Source organism: Saccopteryx bilineata, chromosome 4 (genome assembly GCF_036850765.1).
Source record: "Saccopteryx bilineata isolate mSacBil1 chromosome 4, mSacBil1_pri_phased_curated, whole genome shotgun sequence".
In the NCBI taxonomy this organism is placed as follows: domain Eukaryota; kingdom Metazoa; phylum Chordata; class Mammalia; order Chiroptera; family Emballonuridae; genus Saccopteryx; species Saccopteryx bilineata.
In genome coordinates this window covers 33,492,088-33,514,553 of record NC_089493.1, presented here as the reverse complement: position 1 = coordinate 33,514,553, position 22,466 = coordinate 33,492,088, and the positions used below count along the sequence as shown (strand labels likewise).

The 22,466-nt window shown below is 46.4% G+C and overlaps 1 protein-coding gene and 1 pseudogene across 1 annotated transcript in view; one reads left to right on the top strand and one right to left on the bottom strand.

Moving 5' to 3' along the window:
- The window catches only part of ZFYVE26 (zinc finger FYVE-type containing 26), a 70,896-nt gene that overhangs the window by 33,533 nt on the left and 14,897 nt on the right, over positions 1–22,466 (bottom strand). Inside the window, exons 10-22 of the mRNA XM_066272422.1 lie at positions 19,752–19,955; positions 17,465–18,073; positions 17,147–17,233; positions 13,906–13,974; positions 13,108–13,259; positions 9,764–9,965; positions 8,382–8,645; positions 6,053–6,172; positions 5,796–5,960; positions 4,624–4,842; positions 3,912–4,014; positions 1,926–2,671; positions 479–675 (exon numbers count right to left, since the gene is read on the bottom strand). Of these exons, the coding sequence (XP_066128519.1) occupies positions 479–675; positions 1,926–2,671; positions 3,912–4,014; positions 4,624–4,842; positions 5,796–5,960; positions 6,053–6,172; positions 8,382–8,645; positions 9,764–9,965; positions 13,108–13,259; positions 13,906–13,974; positions 17,147–17,233; positions 17,465–18,073; positions 19,752–19,955 (3,137 nt within the window). The remainder of the gene's footprint in view (positions 1–478; positions 676–1,925; positions 2,672–3,911; positions 4,015–4,623; positions 4,843–5,795; positions 5,961–6,052; positions 6,173–8,381; positions 8,646–9,763; positions 9,966–13,107; positions 13,260–13,905; positions 13,975–17,146; positions 17,234–17,464; positions 18,074–19,751; positions 19,956–22,466) is intronic.
- On the top strand, positions 9,145–9,266 carry LOC136337136 (small nucleolar RNA SNORA42/SNORA80 family; annotated as a pseudogene).

The window sequence follows — 22,466 nt, the reverse complement described above, 5'->3', positions numbered from 1 at the left end:
GTTGACGCTTCTCAACCTTTCTTCCCCTTCCTGTCTCTCTCTTACTCTCTCTTACAAACCCCCCCCCACACACACACACGGTGGGGCAAAAGTAGGTTTATCATTGTTTATATGAAAAATAATACAATTAATAAATAATAATACAAGAATAAACTCTGTGTTTTGCATAGTCACAACGGTAAACTTACTTTTACCCCACCCTATATATGTGAAAGGCTTTGTGGACTATAAAGCATCATCCAATGTTAATTTTTTTATCCTTGTTGGATGCATATATAGTTAAAATTATAGGAATAAATGAAATAGGAACCAGATGGGCAGCCTCCTTGCTATTTACCTAAGAACAGAAGCCAGATGTAAAGCAAAAGCCAGGCCTAGATTTTCAGTGTCTGAAAATCCACCATCATGTGAGAATAGACAGAGCTGGTAACAGAGTGAGAGGTCCATTTCCTTTTTCTTGATGCCACAGGGCCCATACCTTCTGATACACCCGCAGCTCCGCCAGCTTCCTCTGTAGTTCACACTTCAGTTCATCTGGGACGGCTGGGTCTGAAATGCAATAGGCCAGGATCTCCAGACACGACTCTAGGGGCCACCTGTCCACAAACTTCAGGGTTAACCGACTTCTCAGAGATGCATCCTTCACAGGAAACACATACTGCCAACCTTCTTTGTCTACAAGACAAAAAGATGCCCAGAGGCAGCAAGCTTGGCACGGGAAGTACTCCTGAGTCTGGGCTACTTAAGAGAAGGGCTTTGTTCAGTTTCATGAAGAAGGAGCTTCAGGTCCATCCGACCTTAACTAGTTTTAACACTTGGAATCATTACTATATGGCAAGGAGAAATGTTATGCCCCCATGTTTTTCTTTATGTAAATTTAATCAGAGTCATAAAGCTTTTTGAAGAGAGAGGACGAGAAGGAGAAAAGAGAGGAATAGGAAGGAAGAAAGGGAGAAGAAAGGGAAGAAGAAAAGACAGAACAGATGAAGCTCTCCGTGTCCTGGCATCTTGCACATATAGCAATGTTCCAGACTTCAAGGAGTCAGTAGAACTTGTAGTTTTGCCTGCAATTTCCACTCTGTGCCATCTATAATTACTTGAAAGTTATTTCAGGTACACTAGCTTCACTGCCTCAATATCCTGTCATTATTACTTAGTAGATCTCTTTCTCTCCCACACCTATCTCAGAGCTGAAAAACAGACTCCAAGCAGTTAAGACCGTGTAACCAGTCAGTCAGTGGATCTCCCCCCTTCTCAAGGACAGATGATCTCCTTTCCATAGGGAAGCCAGGCCTTCTACCCAGAAACCGTTCACTACAGCACGCCTGATCTTGCGCCCCCTAGTGGAGTTTTGTAGGTCATTGGCTGTCAACACGGGTCATACACACATCAAAATTTCCTAGGGGTACGGTTTATTTTTACTTCTTTCCTGGGGAGCTTTTAAAGTAGGTGTTGTCAAACAGGCCCAGAATCTGTTTTTTATAAATAGCTTTATAAAAATATGGCCACACTTATTTGTTTATATATCCTCGATGGCTGCTTTCCTGCTACAATGGAGTTTTGAGTAGTTTCAACAGAGACTATGGCCTTCTAATCCCTTAAAAGAAAAAAAATTGCTGAACCCTGTTTTAAAGTAAAGATTTACCTAACTTCCATCCTGGGCTTTTGGGGATGGAGTTCAGATATTTGTGGTTTATAGAATTTTCCAGTGATTCCGACATGCAGGGTTGAGAATATTAGTTATGAATACATGCTCTAATAAAGTTAGATGAGACTGCTCCATCACTCACTATCCTGGGTAAGTTTCCTACCCTTACGATGGCACCTTTCTCTTGAGTTATCTGAGGATCAAATATGCCGATACACTCGGTGAATGCTGAATGCTATTCCCACCCGCGAAGGAGGAGGCAGGGCGCTCCGCTCACCACACGCCGCAGCACAGCTCCGGACTGCATCCTGAACGCTGCTCCAGTCCTCCGCGTCTCGCCCATACACTTCAGTGAGCTGAAGCGCCCGGGGCCAGTCTCTAGCCAGCAGTGCTTCCTTGAAGGCCTCAGTGAGCACATCCGGGGCGACAGGAGAATGCAGGCCCAGGAGGACAGTGGAGAGGCTGGCATGGCCACAGAGACTCGCTGCCAGGCTCTGCTCCTGCGTGGAAGAACCTCGCAGGGGCTCCCAGGCAGCCAGGAGGAGGGCCTCAAATGTAGGGAAATGTTCCAGAAGGCGCTCACACTCCCGGGCTACCTGCTCCGCAGTCAGAGGTACCTCCCTGCGACCACGAAGCTCCTTCCACGACAGGCTGGGCTTGGAGACCTTTGTTCCCCGGGAAGCTCCCAGACAGGCCACCGTAGCCAGCAGCTTTGAGCAGGATTTAAGGAAGGCCAAGGCAGAGGAGGTGAGGGTTGAGGATGATGAGTCCCTTGGGGAGGAGCGGGGCTTTTTCTCTGGCGTGGGGTTCTCAGTTGGCTTTAGGGAGCTCTGCGTAGCAAGCGGGACGTCCTCTAGGCAGTGGGAGGAGTGCAGCTGGGCCAGGACACCCAGCTGGGTCAGGAGGGATGATGTCTGCTGGCTTTGCAGGGAAGAGCAGAGGGCAAGGGGCTCACAGCAGCAGTTGACAATGACCTTTGGCACACTCAGGCTGAGTCCCTCTCTGGCCAGAAGGGCTGCTAGCCTGGAGGGAGAGAAGAGGAGGCACAAGGCCTGAGTGAGAGCACAGGCACCGTCCCCTGATCTCAGAATTTCTTAAGTTTCCACAAGGAAATGTAAACGCAGGCTCTTTAGTTGCCCCTGCCCCCACTTTTAAACACAAAATGTGGCCTGTTAGACATACTGCCCTGCCCTTCGCTTTTTTACTTCATAATATATCTGAGAGGCCCTGGCCGGTTGGCTCAGCGGTAGAGCGTCGGCCTGGCGTGCGGGGGACCCGGGTTCAATTCCCGGCCAGGGCACATAGGAGAAGCGCCCATTTGCTTCTCCACACACCCCCCCCCTCATTCCCCTCTGTCTCTCTCTTCCCCTCCCGCAGCCAAGGCTCCATTGGAGCAAAGATGGCCCGGGCCCTGGGGATGGCTCCTTGGCCTCTGCCCCAGGCGCTAGAGTGGCTCTGGTCTCGGCAGAGCAACGCCCTGGAGGGGCAGAGCATCGCCCCCTGGTGGGCAGAGCGTCGCCCCTGGTGGGCGTGCCGGGTGGATCCCGGTCGGGAGCATGCGGGAGTCTGTCTGACTGTCTCTCCCCGTTTCCAGCTTCAGAAAAATACAATATATATCTATCTATCTGAGAAATCTGTTCCTATCCCTTTACAAACAGGCCCCTCATTTCTTTTTATAGTACCTAGTAGTCCATTATGGGAATAAACCATAACTTAACTAGTTTCCTGTTAGTGGACAATGAATTTTTCTGATGTGTTCCTATTACATATAGGACTGTAATAAAATGACTTTGTATATACATCATTTTCCACAGGTATAATAAAGCCGCAGGATAAATTCCCCAGCATGGATTGCTAGGTCAAGGGGTATATGAATTTGTAATTTTAGTAGATATGGATGAACAAACTGACTTCACACAGGGACTTGTACCAATTTATATCCCACCAACAATCTATGAGAATGCTTGCTCTTTGACAGCCTAACCAACTAATGTGTTATCAAATTTTTGGATTTTTGCCTATTCCCAATTGAAGGCTCTCCCCTTAATTTTATTTGTGACGTCAACTTTAGTGGTGGCAAGAGAGAAAAGAAGGAGGCACAATGAATTTGAATGTAGCTGTATAAGAGAAAATACAAATCAAGGGCAAAATCTAGAAGCCCCACTCCCTATTTTGAACCCAAGCCCAACCCCACAGGGCGCTCAGTTTCCTTGATGAGACAGTTAGGAAGATCCACGCTCTACTCCCACAGGGTAGCGCCTACCTGTCTGGGGGAACCTGTCGCTCCAGCAGGAGGTGTGACGCCAGCTGAGAAGAGCTCTGTTGCAGAAGAACAAAGGGGTTTCCTACTTTGACCGCTACATGATCTGCAAGGGTAAAGAAAGTGACCTCTGTTGCTTGCACCACCTACTGCAACAGTTCAGAGCCCTGTTTTTCAGAACCAATAAAAAAGTAGTGTCAAAACAAAGACTACATTGCAAGTCTTTCTGTTGCTATTTTTTTAGGCAAACGGTATTCTCAGCATGACCGTGACCACAGGTTTGTGTACACCTTACCACTGCTCTAAAGACTTCCAACCATAGACAAATTTCAGTGGGCAGGTCTAGCCACAAACAGCTTATCTTGCTCACCTAGCATGCAACACTGGCTCTGTGGACTCAAGTAATAGTCTGGACTCGTCTTAGATTTGACTCCTCTGCAGGGTCCTCAACATAATGGACTGAAGGTCTGAGAGGTATGTTTGAGTCATTAATGCTGTTAAAATTTATCGAGCACTCCTACGTGCTGTACAACAGCTGTACTAGGTATTGGGGAGGCAAAGATGAATGACAGAGGAGAGTAAGAGAAAACCTGATAAACCTAGCTTCCTTGGCTACTGCTGTGCCCAGAACCTCTCGACTGAGTATCTTTCTTCCTTGTTGCTCTAAACACCGGCAGATCAGTCCCACCTCTGCTTCCTCTTTCTTGCTGCTCACCAGGCTCAGAGCGCAAGCTCTGAAGGAGGACCGCAGCCAGGGTACTGCAGTAACTGAAGAAGGTGCCCATGTAGTCAGTCTGCTCGCTGCCTGCTGGGGTCTGTTTGCCCAGGTTCTTCCGGAGGAGCTGGGTCTGGATGTGCACAGGGTGGGCCTCTGCCTCCGGAGCCTTCTGGGCCCCCTGCTCCACCAGGGAGGAGAGTGGGCTGCTCGTGGGCTCTGAGGGGAGCAGTGGCAGAAAAAGTGTGGGCTTTAGTCTGTGCATCCAGCTTTGGGTCAATTTCCAACACAATTACGTGAACGGGGCCTCTGTACACTGCATGGGGCCTCCTATAGCTCGCGTGTGACACATACGAGGCAGCTATAAAATCCTAAATTAGCCTGACCAGGCGGTGGCGCAGTGGATAGAGCATTAGACTGGGATGCAGAGGACCCAGGTTTGAGACCCAGAGGTCGCCAGCTTGAGCGCAGGCTCACCTGGTTTGAGCAAAAGCCCACCAGCTTGAACCCAAGGTCGCTGGCTCTAGCAAGGGGTTACTCGGTCTGCTGAAGGCATGCGGTCAAGGCACATATGAGAAAGCAATCAATGAACAACTAAGGTGTTGCAATGTACAATGAAAAACTAATGATTGATGCTTCTCATCTCTCTCCGTTCCTGTCTGTCTGTCCCTGTCTATCCCTCTCTCTGACTCACTCTCTGTCTTTGTAAAACAACAACAACAACAAAAAAAACCTAAATTGGTCACATATACAATTGATTCCCATCTAGGAAGAGCTCTGAGTCTGGAGAAATCAGGGTGGATGGTTTTGTTTTGTTTTGTTTTAAGATTTTATTTATTGAATTTAGAGAGAGAGAAAGGTAGTGGGAGAAGCGGGAAGCATCAACTCGTAGTTGCTTCTCATATGTGCCTTGACTGGGCAAGCCCAGGGTTTTGAACCTGCAACCTCCATGTTTGAGGCTGATGCCCTATCTATTGTGTCACCACAGGTCCAGCTGGATAGGTATTTTCACCCCAGTTTTTCTGGGGTGGGAATGGCTTTATAAAGTGCACATCAATCTTTTGGGGAAGGGTTGATCAGTATTCACTGAGTAACTTCGTGGCATAGTGCTCACTCCTGGCTTTTCCTCTTCCTAGTTCAGTCCTCATCTGCCCTTACACGTGGGCCGGTACCTGGCAGCTCGAGTGCCTCTCTTAGTGACTGCAGGCCCTGGTCCAGCTGCTGGGACAGGGTGGCGTGGCTGGCAGCACAGTCCTCGGTTAGGCTGGGCCAGCACGTCTGAAGCAGCTCCGCAATGCTGCACCGGGGAGGGCCGCCTCCTCTTTCTTCTGCACTCTCTATGGAAAGCAGAAGAGGAAGAAACAGCCAAGTCTGATGCGGACCTAATATGCTGAATCCAGGAGAATAAAAAGGGAGAAAGGCAACTCACCAGATTTAGTTTGTCCGGCTGACATAAGTGAGTAATTGAGAATCTTACTGATTTGCTGAAGAACAACTGGAAAACCTCGAATGCCATCAGCATTGAGGAGGGTGTGGTCTGGCCGTCGACCTGGGAACAGACGAAGGGAGAGGGAATACAGAAGAAATAGGTATTTTCAGGGATTGTTACTCAGTCCTGTGTGTACTTGTACACTTTTATCTTCTCCTATATTAAGAAATATACTCTGTGCCATTTTGGGTGACAACAGCACACCTGGCTTTTCCAGGCCTGAGGGTTTAGGGAGACCTCCCGCCAGACGCTGAGGCTGCAGTCAGTGTCAGGCCGAGACTCTCCGACACTGCTGCCGGGTGCTGTCCCAAGCCAGTCGGCACTCGTGGACTTGCCTTAGTACTGGCCTCAGTTGAGGACTTGACCAGATATCATACCTGTCCTCTAACTGCTTTAAGTAGGATCTTGCACTCTGACTAGACTATGAACAATTTTATAAAAAGAGATTAGTCATTATACCTTTCCTGTATCCCCATATACACTGGGTAATCTGGAAACACAGTTGGTACTAAAAGAATTCCTAATTGACTGACCTGGAAACATTTCAGCTACTAAGCAGTTTGAATTAACATCTCCTTTCATTTTAGAATGCTAAGTGCTAGATGAGGGGGAGGGAAAGTGTTCCCAAAAAAAGAGTTGTGTGTGCCACAGTATACTGTCTTAGAAGGACTCTATGAACAGTAAAGGACATTTCAACCAATCACTCAGAAGTGATTTAGAGAGGTGTGCAGAAAAGTTAACATAGCAAGTCTGAGACTTCTATCCTTAGCCAGGCAGCTTGCAAGGTTGGCCTCTGGCCGAATTTGACTGATAAACGGTTTCCTATACTGATATAAAACCTTCCTGCAATGAGGAGAGGGGCTCACTGTGCCTGCACTCTTTGTACAGGGAGTTTACAGGGAACACCGCTTTCCTTCTGCGAGTCTGGAATTTTGGTACACAATGGGTGCCTTTGTTACCAGCCCCCAGTAAAAACCTTGGGCACTGGGTCTCTTAACGAGTTTCCCTGTAGACAGCACCTCGCCCTTGTCACAACTCATTGCTGGAGGAATTAAGGCCATCCTGTGTGACTCTTGGAGAGGACTCTTGGAGGCCTTTCGTCTAGTTTTCTCCAGACTACCCTATGAGCCTTTTACAGAAATAAATCTTAGTCATGAGTATGACTGCATGTTGAGTCCTGTGAGTTCTCTAGTGAATCTCTGAGACAGGGAGTGGCTGTTCATATTCTAACTCAGGGATCCCCAAACTACAGCACGCGGGCTGCATGCGGCCCCCTGAGGCCATTTATCCGGCCCCCGCCGCACTTCCGGAAGGGGCACCTCTTTCACTGGTGGTCATCCTGTGCTCCTGGAATACTGTATGTGGCGGTGCCACAAAGCGCGGTGTCGCTCACATACAGTACTACTTCCGGTGACGTGGGATGCACGCGTCACGGCTCCGGAAGCGCGTCATATCACTTGTTACAGCTAGCAGTGACAAATATGGAACCGGACATTGACCATCTCATTAGCCAAAAGCAGGCCCATTGAAATACTGGTCAGTTTGTTTATTTAAATTTATTTGTTCTTTATTTTAAATATTGTATTTGTTCCCGTTTTGTTTTTTTACTTTAAAATATGTGCAGTGTGCATAGGGATTTGTTCATAGTTTTTTTTTATAGCCCAGCCCTCCAACGGTATGAGAGACAGTGAGCTGGCCCCCTGTGTAAAAAGTTTGGGGACCCCTGTTCTAACTTATTCACCATTCCTCCCTCCATGTTACTGAGAGAGACATGCTCCTCTCTCCCTTGCTGATCAGTCCTTCCAATGTTTGGGTTGTGAACTTTGCCTAATTCTGTCTTCATATTCTTTTTCTTCCTCTAAGAATTTCATGTACACATTTTAATATCATTTAATCTTCTCTCCAACTGGTATGCAACCTGGTTTACAAATTATGACTATTCCCAGGTTACTTTTAAGTGGGGTTTACTCAGAAGCGAGTGTAGTCTAAAGACACAAATTCCATTCACACCATTTCTAAATGTGTATTTATTCCTTGAATTTATCTATAAATCAGAAAAGAATTTCCCCAACTGATGACAGATTGCTGTCTAATAGGAAGGCAAGGCTCTCAACAGATTATATTTCTGCCATTGGATTGGACAGGAGGAAATTAACTAATAACCCGTGCTCCCTGTCCCTCCTCCCCCAGTGAGTACATTGCACATTCTATTGAGCATCTCAGAAGTTTGTCTGAGAAGTGAGGAATAAAGCTGGAGAAGCACACTCACCCCGGCTCTCGAGGCTACTGTTCAGACGTCGTTCCGCTGTTTCCAGGAGCTGCTTGCAGGTTTTCCAGAGCTGGCACTGAGAGCAAGCGAGGTCAAACGCAGCCATGGCCGGGGGGCTGAGGTCTTCCAGAACTTCTCTCAGGGGATTGGTGGGCTCCATGAGGGTACTGCTTATCCAAAAGTCCTCCTGAAGGATGGGGATGGGGTCTCCAGAGGTGCTGAGCAGCTTGTCAGTCACGTCCGAGATGGAGTAAAACACAATCCCTGGACACCCAGCAGTGGAGTAAAAAGTAAGAGGTTAAAGTGATTTTGTATCCCACTTTCATTCTGAAAGGTAGTTACTTAAAAAATGTTTTAAGTCCTTCTGCACAGGCTATCTTCTATGCATATTAGGACCAGCACTGAAGCCCATGCATATGGATCACAACAATGGTGTGGGAAGGAAGACCAAGGGAAACTCAAACCGGCTTCTTCCAAATAGGATCTCAAAGTCGGTTGATAAAGAATGGGGTGGGTTTGTATGCTAATCAGAAAAGATCTCTAAAACACACTGTGAAGAAAGCAAGGTAGAAAACAGAGCTTAATGTAAGAGCCCACTTATATTAACAACAAAAAGGAAGTGCAGATAGATATATATTTGACTAGATATAGAAAATTTCTGGGAGAATAGAGAAGGAGCAATGTGTGATGTTACTTGACACACAGAGCCTAGACCAGTAAGATAATGTGAAGACACGGGACAAGATTCCATCTGCAAGAAAATGCATGGGTTTGGGTTTATGGCAGGCCTGTCCCCTGGGTCTCTCATAGTGTCCCATGCCAGAGCAAACTGTGGCCTCAAACCTCAGCCCATAGGCTGCGGGCACTGAAGGGGATGGCACAGAGAAAAAACGGAAGAGAGAAAGAAAAGAAATAATGAAGAAGAGCTTTTGTGGTGCAGCCAAGGGTGAGAATTGAGGCTTGTGACTCACAGGCCACAGATGTTATACACAACTTCTTCATTTTACTGAAAAGTTAAAAAAAATATGTTTTATCCCTGAATAATTACATGGTAAGGAAATAAAGTTCTAACCATTTGCCAAAGCCCAAGACAGTGGCCACGAAAACACATGGTGAAAATAGCATTCGCATTCTTCAGTTTAAGTCACACGGGACAAGGAACGGAGTAGCCTGAGTGGCAGGTAAATGACCACCATGGTCAGGGAATGGGCATAGCTAGACACCGACTCTCAACAGGTCAGGACTCTGCTCTTCAAGGCAAGCGTCCCGCTCCGGGTTTCTGCTCACCGCACGATGAGCTTATCATTCGGGCGGCTCCCCCCCCCCCCAGACCTCCTTCTCTAGCTACCTCACCACCTGTGGCGGCAGCAGGGAAGCCTGACCTGCCGCCGCAGCGCTGCCAATGGCCTGCAGAGTTGAGCGGCCACTGCCTGTTCTTCGAATGGTGCTGCTTCCCCCGTCTGAGTTCTGGTTCTCAATCTTGTGCTCTACTCGGGCCAGCTCCTGGATCACCTCCTGGTAGCGCTCCACAAACATCAGTTCCCCTGCGCTGGGCGAGGACTTCAGGTTGAACATGAACACCACCTGGTACGGGAGAGGCAGGAGTGGGGGTTCTGGTGGGCCCACTGGGTTGGGGAAAGCCCAGAGCTATGGGATCTTCCTATCATTAGACGCTGGCCCTGAAACATCTGCTTTAAGGGTGGGAAGAGCAGCGCTCAAATACAGAAGTAACTCATCCCAGCCTGCAGGAAAGCCACCAAAGCCCCAGTGGGAAGTGGTGGAAGACATGGACAACTTTGAAGAGAAAATAGAGACGACTAATCCACAGATGAAAGATGCTCCCCCTTTCAGTAACCCAGGGAGTTTAAGTCATTTTCATACCATTTTGCAGCTACCATGACAAAGTGTAAAAATAGACCCTCAGGAGGTGGTGATAAAATAAACTATCACAACTTTTCTTTTGGCAAGCAATTTGGCAATCCATAAAGCTTTAAAAAGGTTTATTGTCTTTGACTCAGTCATTTTTAAGAGAAACTTTCTTTTTTTTTTTTTTTTTTTGTATTTTTCTGAAGCTGGAAATGGGGAGAGACAGTCAGACAGACTCCCGCATGCGCCCGACTGGGATCCACCCGGCACGCCCACCAGGGGGCGACGCTCTGCCCACCAGGGGGCGAAGCTCTGCCCCTACGGGGTGTCGCTCTGCCGCGACCAGAGCCACTCTAGTGCCTGGGGCAGAGGCCAAGGAGCTATCCCCAGCGCCCGGGCCATCTTTGCTCCAATGGAGCCCTGGCTGCAGGAGGGGGAGAGAGAGACAGAGAGGAAGGAGGGGGGGGTGGAGAAGCAAATGGGCGCTTCTCCCGGGTCCCCCGCATGCCAGGCCGACGCTCTACCGCTGAGCCAACCGGCCAGGGCCTCTTTTTTTTCTTTTAATTTTTTAAATTCATTTTAGAGAGGAGAGAGAAAGGGGGAGAGAGAGAGAGAGAGAGAGAAAGAGATACAGAGAGAGAATGTAGGGAGGAGCTGGAAGCATCAACTCCCATATGTGCCTTGACCAGGCAAGCCCAGGGTTTCGAACTGGCGACCTCAGCGTTTCCAGGTCTCGACGCTTTATCTACTGCGCCACCACAGGTCAAGAGAAACTTTCTTAAGGAAAAAATTCATAAGACTTATTGCCTAAACGTGATCATCTTGGTGCTATTTATGACAACTGTTACAAGGGTAAAAATACCCTAATTGTTGAGTAACAGAAGAATAGTCTGACTATTGTAAGGTCATTGAATCAGTTACAAGGCAAATGTTAGAAAGGCATTATATAAAGTTTTCAATTCGAGCCTGACCAGGTGGTGGCACAGTGGATAGAGCGTTGGACTGGGATGCAGAGGACCCAGGTTCGAGACCCAGAGGTCACCAGCTTGAGCGTAGGCTCATCTGGTTTGAGCAAAAGCCTACCAGCTTGAACCCAAGGTCGCTGGCTCCAGCAAGGGGTTACTTGGTCTGCTGAAGGCCCGTGGTCAAGGCACATATGAGAAAGCAATCAATGAACAACTAAGGTGTTGCAACGTGCAATGAAAAACTAATGATTGATGCTTCTCATCTCTCTCCGTTCCTGTCTGTCTATCCCTCTATCTGACTCACTCTCTATTTCTGTAAAAAATATAAATAAATAAATAAAATTTAAAGTTTTCAATTTGAAATAACCTTGGCTATATAAAAGCCACACATATCTTGGAAAAATAATGGCAAAAACATATTTTACCTTTAATATTGGTTATAGGTAATATTATTTTCTTGTTAATGCTTTTTAATACTTACTTATAATTATGCATGGCTTATTCTGTAATCAGGTTTAAAAAATAAAGCTTTTTTTTAAAAAAAAAAATAAATTAAGGGCTCAGGAAAGGAGGAGGAAGTGAGGACATTCAGGGGTCAAGCATAGGCGTGTCCAGAGGTTCAGGTGTAAGAAAGGCTGGTGACGGTCTTATCCTCCCTAGAGGGTTAGAATGATTATTATCATGAAAGTATGGGACCTAAAATGACCAGAGGAAGCAAACACTCTTATCGTCTATAATACTCCTCGGTTTAGTCCTCAACAACTGAACTCACACAAAATAAAAATTCTGGCCTACGTGTTGAGGGACGAGGACAGTGTGATAAATATACCAAAGGAGTGTCAAAAATTAGAATGGCAGGTTATTATGCAATTAAATTTAAATAGCAGAAGATTCTTCTATTTCTCACAGCTTGTACAGAATCCTCTCACATTTCCATGAGGGAGCACAAGCAGGTGTTATATTTAACTCCAACTTTCAGACGAGGATCTAGAAGCTGAGAGAGGGTATGTCTTTCTTTCTTCTTGTGCTTTTCCCTAGACAACAGGAACATTTTTGTTTGGTAGCCCCTATACTTGTATATTGAACCGGCATTCTATTTATTATTAAACACTCTCTGCATCATGATTTTTATGCACATAAAAACATGTATTTGTTCAGAGAAGGCTTGTAAGAATCAAAAATATTTCCATGTTTTGCCCAACCGGGCGGTGGCGCACTGGATAGAGCGTTGGACTAGGATGTGGAGGACCCAGGTTCGAGACCCCGAGGTCGCCAGCTTGAGCACGGGCTCATCTGGTTTGAGCAAAAGCTCACCAGCTTGGATCCAAGGTTGCTGGCTCAAGCAAGGGGTTACTCGGTCTACTGAAGGCCCACAGTCAAGGCACATATGAAAAAGCAATCAATGAACTAAGGTGTCACAACGAAAAACTAATGATTGATGCTTCTCATCTCTCTCCATTCCTGTCTGTCTGTCCCTATCTATCCCTCTCTCTGACTCTCTCTGGCTCTGTAAAAAAAATAAAAAAAATAAAAATTTATATATATATACATATATATTTATTTATTTATTTCCATGTTTTGAAAATGGTGGGATTGGAGCTGAATGTTTGGTCTTGTTAAAACACTGTTTATGTTAAGAAAACAAACCAAAGATTCAACAGTTTAAACCTCGTCCAGTGTGGGTCTTGAAATCTGCATTGCTGAGGACTAGGCCTTGTACATGGAAACTCTCTCCTATTTGTGGTCCCTCAAATACTCCCAAGTGGCTCTGGGTGCACAGGTATCCAGCTTTACCCGAGGCCCAGCAGGTTCCAGACAGCTAGGGGCAGACTTTGCGTTCTTTACTATGACAAGGCGAGGCCTAGCCTACTAACGCCGGCTGCCCTGCCCCTTACCTGATGGGCTTCTGCGAAGTTCCCCCGGAGGATGCAAGAGGCCAGCAGTGACTCCGGTGGAGAGAACATCATGGGGATGAATGAGCTTTGAGTCTGAGGCTGCAACCGGCCGCCCCGCTCATTCCTTTCAGACACAGTGTTCAGACTTCCCTCTGTTGGGACACAAGAATGTGGGGGCCAAGGAAGTCACAGAAATTAGGGAAAACTATAGTGCTGTAACCTCCCACCAAACTCTTATAACTTTAAGTTTCTTTTTTAAAAGGTGTGTAAATGTGTATTGATTTTTCCTCAGTAGAAAGGCAAACCTTATGCTGTCACCTTTGAATACAAAGCTTAAGTATACATTTCTCAGGTATTTAATTCTGCTTTCTCTGCTGAGGGTAACTCAATTGATAGTAAAACGGCCCTTTCCCTGCTGAAATCTGTTTGGCCATTTGCAGAACCAAATTTTTTAATTGATATACATATATAATTGACATGTAACATTGTATTAATTTTAGGCATTTAACGTAATGATTTGCTATATTGTGAAATCATCACAAAGTTTAGTAAATATTTATCATTACACATGGTTGCAAATTTTTTTTCTTGTGATGAGAACTTTTAAGATATACTGTTAGCAACTTTCAAATATACAATATAGTACTGTTAACTATAGTCACCAGGACTTTTATTCTTTATAACTGGAAGTCTGCCTCTTCCTGAACTGCTCAGTCCAGGTTTTCATACCACGGTATATGGCAGCTCCACACCAGGGCAAAGCTGCTTGAAGTTGGCAACTGGTTGGGACCCTCATACCTGAAGTACTTGTGCTCAGCTCACTACTTGTACTTTCCAGGGATGGATTGGAACCTCTGTCCCGGCCATCTAGAGGTGTTAGGAAGAAGAGGGAAAATCAACCATCAACTTCTGACAATGTAGAAAGCGACAAGTTGGCTTGAAACTAAGATCTAGGTCAGGGGTCCCCAAACTTTTTACACAGGGAGCCAGTTCACTGTCTCTCAGACTGTTGGAGGGCTGGACTATAAAAAAAAAAACAACTATGAACAAACTCTATGCATACTGTACATATCTTATTTTAAAGTAAAAAAACAAAACGGGAACAAATACAATATTTAAAATAAAGAACAAGTAAATTTAAATCAACAAACTGACCAGTATTTCAATGGGAACTATGCTCCTCTCATTGACCACCAAGGAAAGAGGCGGCCCTTCTGGAAGTGCGGCGGGGGCCAGATAAATGGCCTCAGGGGGCTGCATGCAGCCCGCGGGCCGTAGTTTGGGGACCCCTGATCTAGGTAGTTAGATTGAGAAGATAATGAATAACTACTACACCTACTGCTTCTTCTACAGCAAACAGGTTCCTACAGACCAAAGGAAGGGCAGGCTTAATATGGCTCCAACGCTCATTTGGGTAATAGCTTATACCAGTGGTCTCCAACCTGTGGGTCTTAGAACCCCAAGGTTTTCAAGTTACTCCTAGGGGTCAGTGACCATCTGCTCACCAAACACTGTCAATGTACTGAAGTAAATAACGCACAGCTATTATGACCAGAAACTAGTAGGGTGCAAAGGAGGTCACAAAATTTTCTAACATATAAAAAGTTGTTCTTGTCTGACTGCTGGTGGTACAGTGGAGGGAGTGTTGACCTGAGATGCTGAGGTCCCTGGTTAGAAACTCTGAGGTCGTTGGCTTGAGAGTGGCTTGCCAGCTTGAGTGCAGGATCATCAGCATGATCCCAAGGTGGCTGGCCTGAGCCCAAAGGTCGCTGGCTTGAAACGCAAGGTCTCTGGCTCAAGCCCAAGGTTGCTGGCTTGAGCAAGGGGTCAGTGACTTGGCTAGAGCCCTGGTCAAGGCACGTATGAGAAGCAATCAATGAACAATTAAAGTGAGGCATCTACAAGTTGATGTTTCTCATCTCTCTTCTCCCTCTTCCTTCCTCTTTATCTCTCTCTCTGAAAAAAAGTTGTTCTCGCCCTGGCCGGTTGGCTCAGCGGTAGAGCGTCGGCCTAGCGTGCGGAGGACCCGGGTTCGATTCCTGGCCAGGGCACACAGGAGAAGCGCCCATTTGCTTCTCCACCCCTCCGCCGCGCCTTCCTCTCTGTCTCTCTCTCTTCCCCTCCCGCAGCCAAGGCTCCATTGGAGCAAAAATGGCCCAGGCGCTGGGGATGGCTCTGTGGCCTCTGCCTCAGGCGCTAGAGTGGCTCTGGTTGCAACATGGCGACACCCAGGATGGGCAGAGCATCGCCCCCTGGTGGGCAGAGCGCCGCCCCATGGTGGGCGTGCCGGGTGGATCCCGGTCGGGCGCATGCGGGAGTCTGTCTGACTGTCTCTCCCTGTTTCCAACTTCAGAAAAATGCAAAAGAAAATGCAAAAAAAAAAAAAAGTTGTTCTCATACTTGAATAAGACCTTGTCTGTCAAAGACTGCATTATCTAAAGCCCTAGAGGAAAACTTTTCAACATCTGCTTTTCTTAGTGAATGGGGGCTCATTATTCCTTAGTGTGGTCATTCGAGGGGTAATATCAACCCCATGCAAGGGAGTCTTCTTGGCTCACTGTTTGGAAAGGACACACAGCTGTAGGAAAGATGGCCTGTGCACTCTTGGGGTGGATGGGTCAAGTGGATGTAAACTACACCTTTTGACTCAGACAAATTAATTGAGCAGCTGTAGGGCCTGCCACAGCAACTCAGCCTTGAAGTTTTCCAAGTTTTTCTCATAACATCTTCCATTCTACCCATTATGGTCACTCCTCTCATTGTCACTTAGATGGAGCCTTCTCATTCTTCTGAGCTTGGTTCAAGAGTCAACTTTTCCATAAAATCTTTAGATCATGTTTCCATGACTTCTGTACACTGTTCTGATCTCCCCTTCTAAGAGATATGTGCTGTGTTCAGGCAGTGCCTCAGTGCAGTGTAAGTTCTTCATGTATACCGTCTGTGCAGGTAAATTATACATTCTTTAAAGGCAGCTTCCTGATACATGCCTCATTCACCTTCCTCAAGATGCACAGTATTGTTTAGCACATAGGAAACTCTTATGAATTCCCTGTTAATTATTTTAAAACCAGCACCAAACACCATAATGCAATTTAATTATCTAAAAATTTAATACTCCTATAATGCTCCTGTATAAAATTCCATTAAAAAAATTCAAAGGCAAAAGACAAAATGGAAGAAATCTGTTAGCAGATAATGACAGGATATTACCCACAATGTATAAGGAGCTTCTTACAGTTCAACAAGAAAGATGAACCCAATAGAAAATATGGACCTTAGACATGAATAGGGAGCTCACAGAAGAATATAACTGGCCAATAAATATATGAAATAGACATTCAATCTTAAACTAAAAACTAACATTAAGACAATGACACATTGTCATACTAATCATAAATGCAGATTTGAAAAATTCTGATACTACTAGTTTTTTGGGGGTTTTTTTGATACTACTAGTTTTTAATGAATGTATGTGCAAATGGGCACTCATACATTTGGTGGGAATGTAAATTGGTTTATCGTTTTTTAGACAATTTGGCAATACCTTTATTTTAAATCCACATATTTTTAACCTTGCTATTCTATGGTGAGAGTCTTATCCTATAGTCATACTCACACAGGTATGCACAGACATATGTATAGGGTTGTTTACTACAGCATTGTTTATATTAGTGAAAAAACACCCTGGAAACACTCTGAATGTCCACAAAGGGGTACATATGACAATGGAATATTAAATAGCCTTTACAATAAGTTAAAAAGAGTAAATTCTCAATATACATAAGTGAAAACAAAAGCTATAGTTCTCAATGATACATCTGTATATATAAAAGGATATATATTTTTGTACTACATGGGAAATTTGTAGAAGGAAACTATTAGCAAGGGTCACCTTGATAGAATAGGACTAGGATAATCTTAGATGACTTTTGTTTGTTGGACCATGTGCTTTATCTTAAAGAATACATATTAGACAGGTGGCACTATACCACTTGCCTGGTGCATGGGCACGGGGCATGAGGAGCGCTCGTCAGATTACCTGCCCGGCTCCTTCGAGTCCGACGACCCCGGCGGAGGCTAGGGTGCTGTGTGGCAATGGGCCGGTATCTTCGGGAAGGTTGCTCCTCTGAAACAGCAAACCCAATGGGTCACGTGGCAGAGTGATCAATTTTGATTTGACCCACTTCCTAGGGAAGATCTCAGCTGAGCTCGGAGCCATGGTTCTGACGCTAGTTGCTATGGTGATATGCCTTGAGTTATGGTGTGACTCCCATGTACTCTTTGCTCTCTCCCACATTCCTGGGGTTCTTCTCCCTCCTCCCTTTCGGGACCCACTGGTTCCGCCACCTCCTCTCACCTGAGCCCTGGTTGCTGGTTACCACCTTGTATCTCCACTGGGCCTCAGAGAGCACCTTGGAGAAGCGGTGCAGGCGGCTCTGCAGCCCATCTCTGCCTCCCGACCTCTGGCCTTCCGGCAGCTTTGGCTCCTCGGGGGCGCCGTGGCTGCTGAGCTCGTCCAGCTGCTCCTGGAGAAGCCTGAGGAAGGCCCCGACTGCCAATTCATCAGCCAGGAACCCATTGAGACCACCAGTCAAGTGCTTTAGGTCCAAAAAGCTGTGTCCGTGAGGCCCTGGAGAACTGTCATTTGGCTCTGTCTTCAGACAGCTAGGAACTGTATAAGCAAGGCTCCTGGGGACTCCCAGGGAACCCCGTTCTGAATTCCTCTCTGGTTGTGCTATGTGCTGAGGGCTGTCCGGGGGGGACCTCAAACCCACTGGGCCCTTCCCCTCAACATCCTCCTCCTCAGCATAGTCCTCGGGCAGGTGAGGCTCTGGGTGGAGATCGGCAGAGGTGATGAGGAGCAGAGAGAAGATGTTTTCTAGAAGTTCCAGGCACAAAGAGTCAGGAACACTGCACAGATACTGTTGACACCTGGCCAGGTAAGTGGAGAAGAGAGTTGGAGCACCTGAAGAAGCATGTACAAGAGAAGAGGGCAGAGAAAGAGAAGAGAGACAATGCAGACGTTAGAAACATTACTTGCCAGACTCAAACATTCCCACAACTTGAACTCATTTACTTATATTTTCATGACTAAAGAAATCACAGCTATAGTCAGAAGAATAAGAGATTCTTCAGCAATGTCTTTTTATGACTTCCAGAAAGATTTTGCTACCTTAATTAGAAATATAGCTAGCTCACCAAACACTTACCTTGTTTTTGCTTTTTTAATATTATATTATTCCTCATCTCTGACAAGCACTCCAGCATACTGGCTCCTTGTTCCTCAATTCTGTTTTCACTCATTGTTACACTACCGAGGATCAAGGGCTACCTAGATGGCTTAAGAAATACTTACTGCTCAGCCTGACCAGGCAGTGGTTCAGTGGATAGAGCACTGAACTGGGACACAGAGGACTCAGGTTTAAAACCCTGAGGATGCTGGCTTGAGTGCGGGGTCGCTGGCTTGAGCATGGGATCATAGACATGACCCCATGGTCGATGGCTTGAGCCCAAAGGTCACTGGCTTGAAGCCCAAGGTTATGAGCTTGAGCAAGGGGTCACTCGCTCTTCTGTAGGCGCCCCCCTCCGGTCAAGGCACATATGAGAAAGCAGTCAATGAACAACTAAGGTGCCACAACGAAGAACTGATGCTTCTCACCTCTCTCCCTTCCTGTCTGTCTGTCTCTATCTGTCCTTCTCTCTGACTCTCTCTGTCTCTGTCACACACACACAAAAAATTGTAACTTATTAAGAAAAATGAAAAAGGACAGGGAATAGGTTCTTTCACACTGTAGCTGTGACCCATGACATTGACTTAGAGGCTGCATTAAAAAAGATGAAATAAACCAAAGATGTAATTAAGAGTGTGCTCTGTTTGGAAGGGTGAGTGTATTGTTTCTTAAAACTTATTTCAGCCCTGGCCGGTTGGCTCAGAGGTAGAGCGTTGGCCTAGCGTGCGGAGGACCCGGGTTCGATTCCTGGCCAGGGCACACAGGAGAAGCGCCCATTTGCCTCTCTACCCCTCTGCCGCGCTTTCCTCTGTCTCTCTCTTCCCCTCCCGCAGCCAAGGCTCCATTGGAACAAAGATGGCCCGGGCGCTGGGGATGGCTCTGTGGCCTCTGCCTCAGGCGCTAGAGTGGCTCTGGTCGCAACATGGCGACCCCCAGGATGGGCAGAGCATCGCCCCCTGGTGTGCAGAGCGTTACCCCATAGTGGGCGTGCCGGGTGGATCCTGGTCGGGCGCATGCGGGAGTCTGTCTTACTGTCTCTCCCTGTTTCCAGCTTCAGAAAAATGAAAAACAACAACAACAACAACAACAAAAAACTTATTTCAGTGTACAAACCAGGTGCAAACTGGAGTGTGATGTGAGATGCTATTTTAATGTGGTTTATAGTAAAAAAAACCCCAAAACATTTGGAAAACACTGCTCTGTATGATCAGACCCTATTAGAACTTTGGCAAATCTCCTGCTTTCTCTATGTCTCTTTGATTAATGAAGGCTGATAAATGGATAAAATTATTGCTGGGTGTAATAAAACCAAGGGTCACCTTCCCAGTCCTGGTGCTAAAGGGTTCCCACATAAAGAACTCTCCGGAAGAGGTTGTTACCACCTTATATCAGGATGGGTGAGGGGTGCCGTACCTGAGGAGGAGACAGAATCATTCACTGGCTCTGTAGCCATGGCCAGGTCGTCAGAGGGGCTGTCCTTGCATTCCTGGCACTGGGTGTGCTGGTGGGAGTTCACACAGAGGGCATAGATGGCATACTTCATGGCACAGAAGCTCTGGTAGAGTGTCAGGTTCTGACATCGGCTCAGGTGCTCAGGGACCGCGGCATCAGCTGAGTCTGAATGGCGGAGAGGAACAGGGAGAACGTCAGAGTGGTTCCTTCGGGTGCGGGCTGCAGGTCTGGCTGAGGCAGAGATGCTGCATCCCCTTCCTGTCAGCACGGTCTGCGTCCCTTCCAGGCTGTTCCCTCCATTCAACATCAGCTGTCAGTGCCCTCTGTCTCCTTTCCCCACCAACCTCTCTTCTACATGTCGGTTCAACACAGCCCTGATGGCTGCTGAGCAAGTTTTGTCCTTACACGTCTTAAAAAATATCTGGTATTTTTAAGAAAGCAATGAAGCAAACCTCATGGGGGAAAAAAACACAAACTCTGTTGAAATTCTTTGTGCTTATTTAATAATTTCTCATTAAAAAACATTAAACTTGAGGAGAAAAGGTGGGCACCATAATCTTTAAGGAGTCTCCATAGAAACATCTTAATTTGGCTTAAATCCTTTCCATAGCAAAAGTACAACCTTCTCAAAGAAAAAGCATTAAATGTAGCAAAGCAAAAAAGAAGAAAGAAAATATCTCCCATGATCCTACCAGCTAAACATAACCATTGTTAACAGTCTGTTTTAACCCCTCTTATAGTTTTGCATATATGTGTGTGTGTACGTTGAGCATAACAGTATCTTCTATACTATTTCATTTTCCTACTTTTTAAAAATCCATGATAGTATAAGCATTTGTTTGTTTCTTCATAACTGAATTTCTTTTTTTAAAAAAAATTTTTATTTTATTTATTCATTTTAGAGAGGAGAGAGAAAGGGAGAGAGACAGAGAGAGAGAGAGAGACAGAGAGAGGAGAGAGAGACAGGGGGGAGGAGCTGGAAGCATCAACTCCCATATGTGCCTTGACCAGGCAAGCCCAGGTTTCGAACCGGGACCTCAGCATTTCCAGGTCGACGCTTTATCCACTGCGCCACCACAGGTCAGGCCATAACTGAAATTCTGATGGTTGCATATAGTTCTACTGAGGCGAATTCCTCCAGGGTGGGGCACTGCAGTAGTCAGCAATGCTTCGCTACTATCATGTTGCAACAAACTCTTTTATGTATAGGTTTCCTAGTGATTACTTCTAGGAAGCTCAGCTTTGCCAAAGTCAGGGTAAGAAACTGGAAGAGATCAATACTCCCCATGCCCCTGGCCTCTATGTTGCATTATTGCCCAAGGCCAGGACTTGCGAGCACTTGCACAGCCCTGAGAGCGAGTGGTTCTTTAAATTTTGTACCCAATTCCTCCCTTGATTCACCCTAGTCCCAGTCCTATCATTGCTCCTCTCTCACCTTTTCCAAGTTTTAAGTGTGTCCTGGTGGGTCACCAGGGGTCAGATTTAAAATACTTCTTTGGAAGCATTTTGACTTGTATGTAGAAAACAGAAAGTTTCAGTTCCTTTAGGAAAGCTGTTAGACAAGTTGCCTACCTTTCCAGAAAGAAATAGAGAATGCAGTGACACTGGTTTTCCAATTAGTGGTAGGTCCTTTCTCAAAGTCAGTCTAAGCAATCTCCAGGTTGAGCAATGTCTACTGCTACATGGGAGTGTTTGTTTCTCACAAAGCTGAGTGTCCCAGGCCTGTGTGGCAGGTTGTGACTCCACTAGAATATTATTTTTGAGAGCAAAAGAACTTGCTATGGGGACTTTCATTTTAAGCCAAGATCTAAGGTTAAAACATGGCTTTGTTATTGTCTCAGGTAAGTCTTTCTTCTAAATTGCTTTATCTGCTCAATAGAGTTTGAGGGAGATAAGGAGGAGAAAGAAGGCAGACATAAACGGAGCTACGAGAAAGGTTTTGAAGGAAAAAGAGACTCATCAAGAATTTGCATACAGCCCTGGCCGGTTGGCTCAGTGGTAGAGCGTCGGCCTGGCGTGCAGAGGTCCCGGGTTCAATTCCCGGCCAGGGCACACAGGAGAGGTGCCCATCTGCCTCTCCACCCCTCCCTCTCTCCTTCCTCTCTGTCTCTCTCTTCCCCTCCCGCAGCGAGGCTCCATTGGAGCAAAGATGGCCCGGGCGCTGGGGATGGCTCCTTGGCCTCTGCCCCAGGCGCTAGAGTGGCTCTGGTCGCGGCAGAGTGACGCCCGGGAGGGGCAGAGCATCGCCCCCTGGTGGGCAGAGCATCGCCCCTTAGTGGGCGTGCCGGGTGGATCCCGGTCGGGCGCATACGGGAGTCTGTCTGACTGTCTCTCCCCGTTTCCAGCTTCAGAAAAATACAAAAAAAAAAAAAAAAAAAGAATTTGCATACATATTGCCAATGACAATGCTGTAAATTCAGAGAGCACTTCCTAATTCTGTTTCATGGGAATGAAGTTATGTTCATGGTTCTTGAGATGGTTCCACGAGGACAAAGATTCCTCTGAAACTGTTCGCACAGGATTCCTTATACCTCATCCAGAAAGGGAGGCAAACCGTGATCTCTAATTTAGAGGGCACCTGCTGGACCACCCGTTTTGACAGATTACACCTAGATAAATCTTGTGCTGAAAGAAACTCGGACAAGATTGTCCTAAGAGGAAACCTTGCCCAAGTGA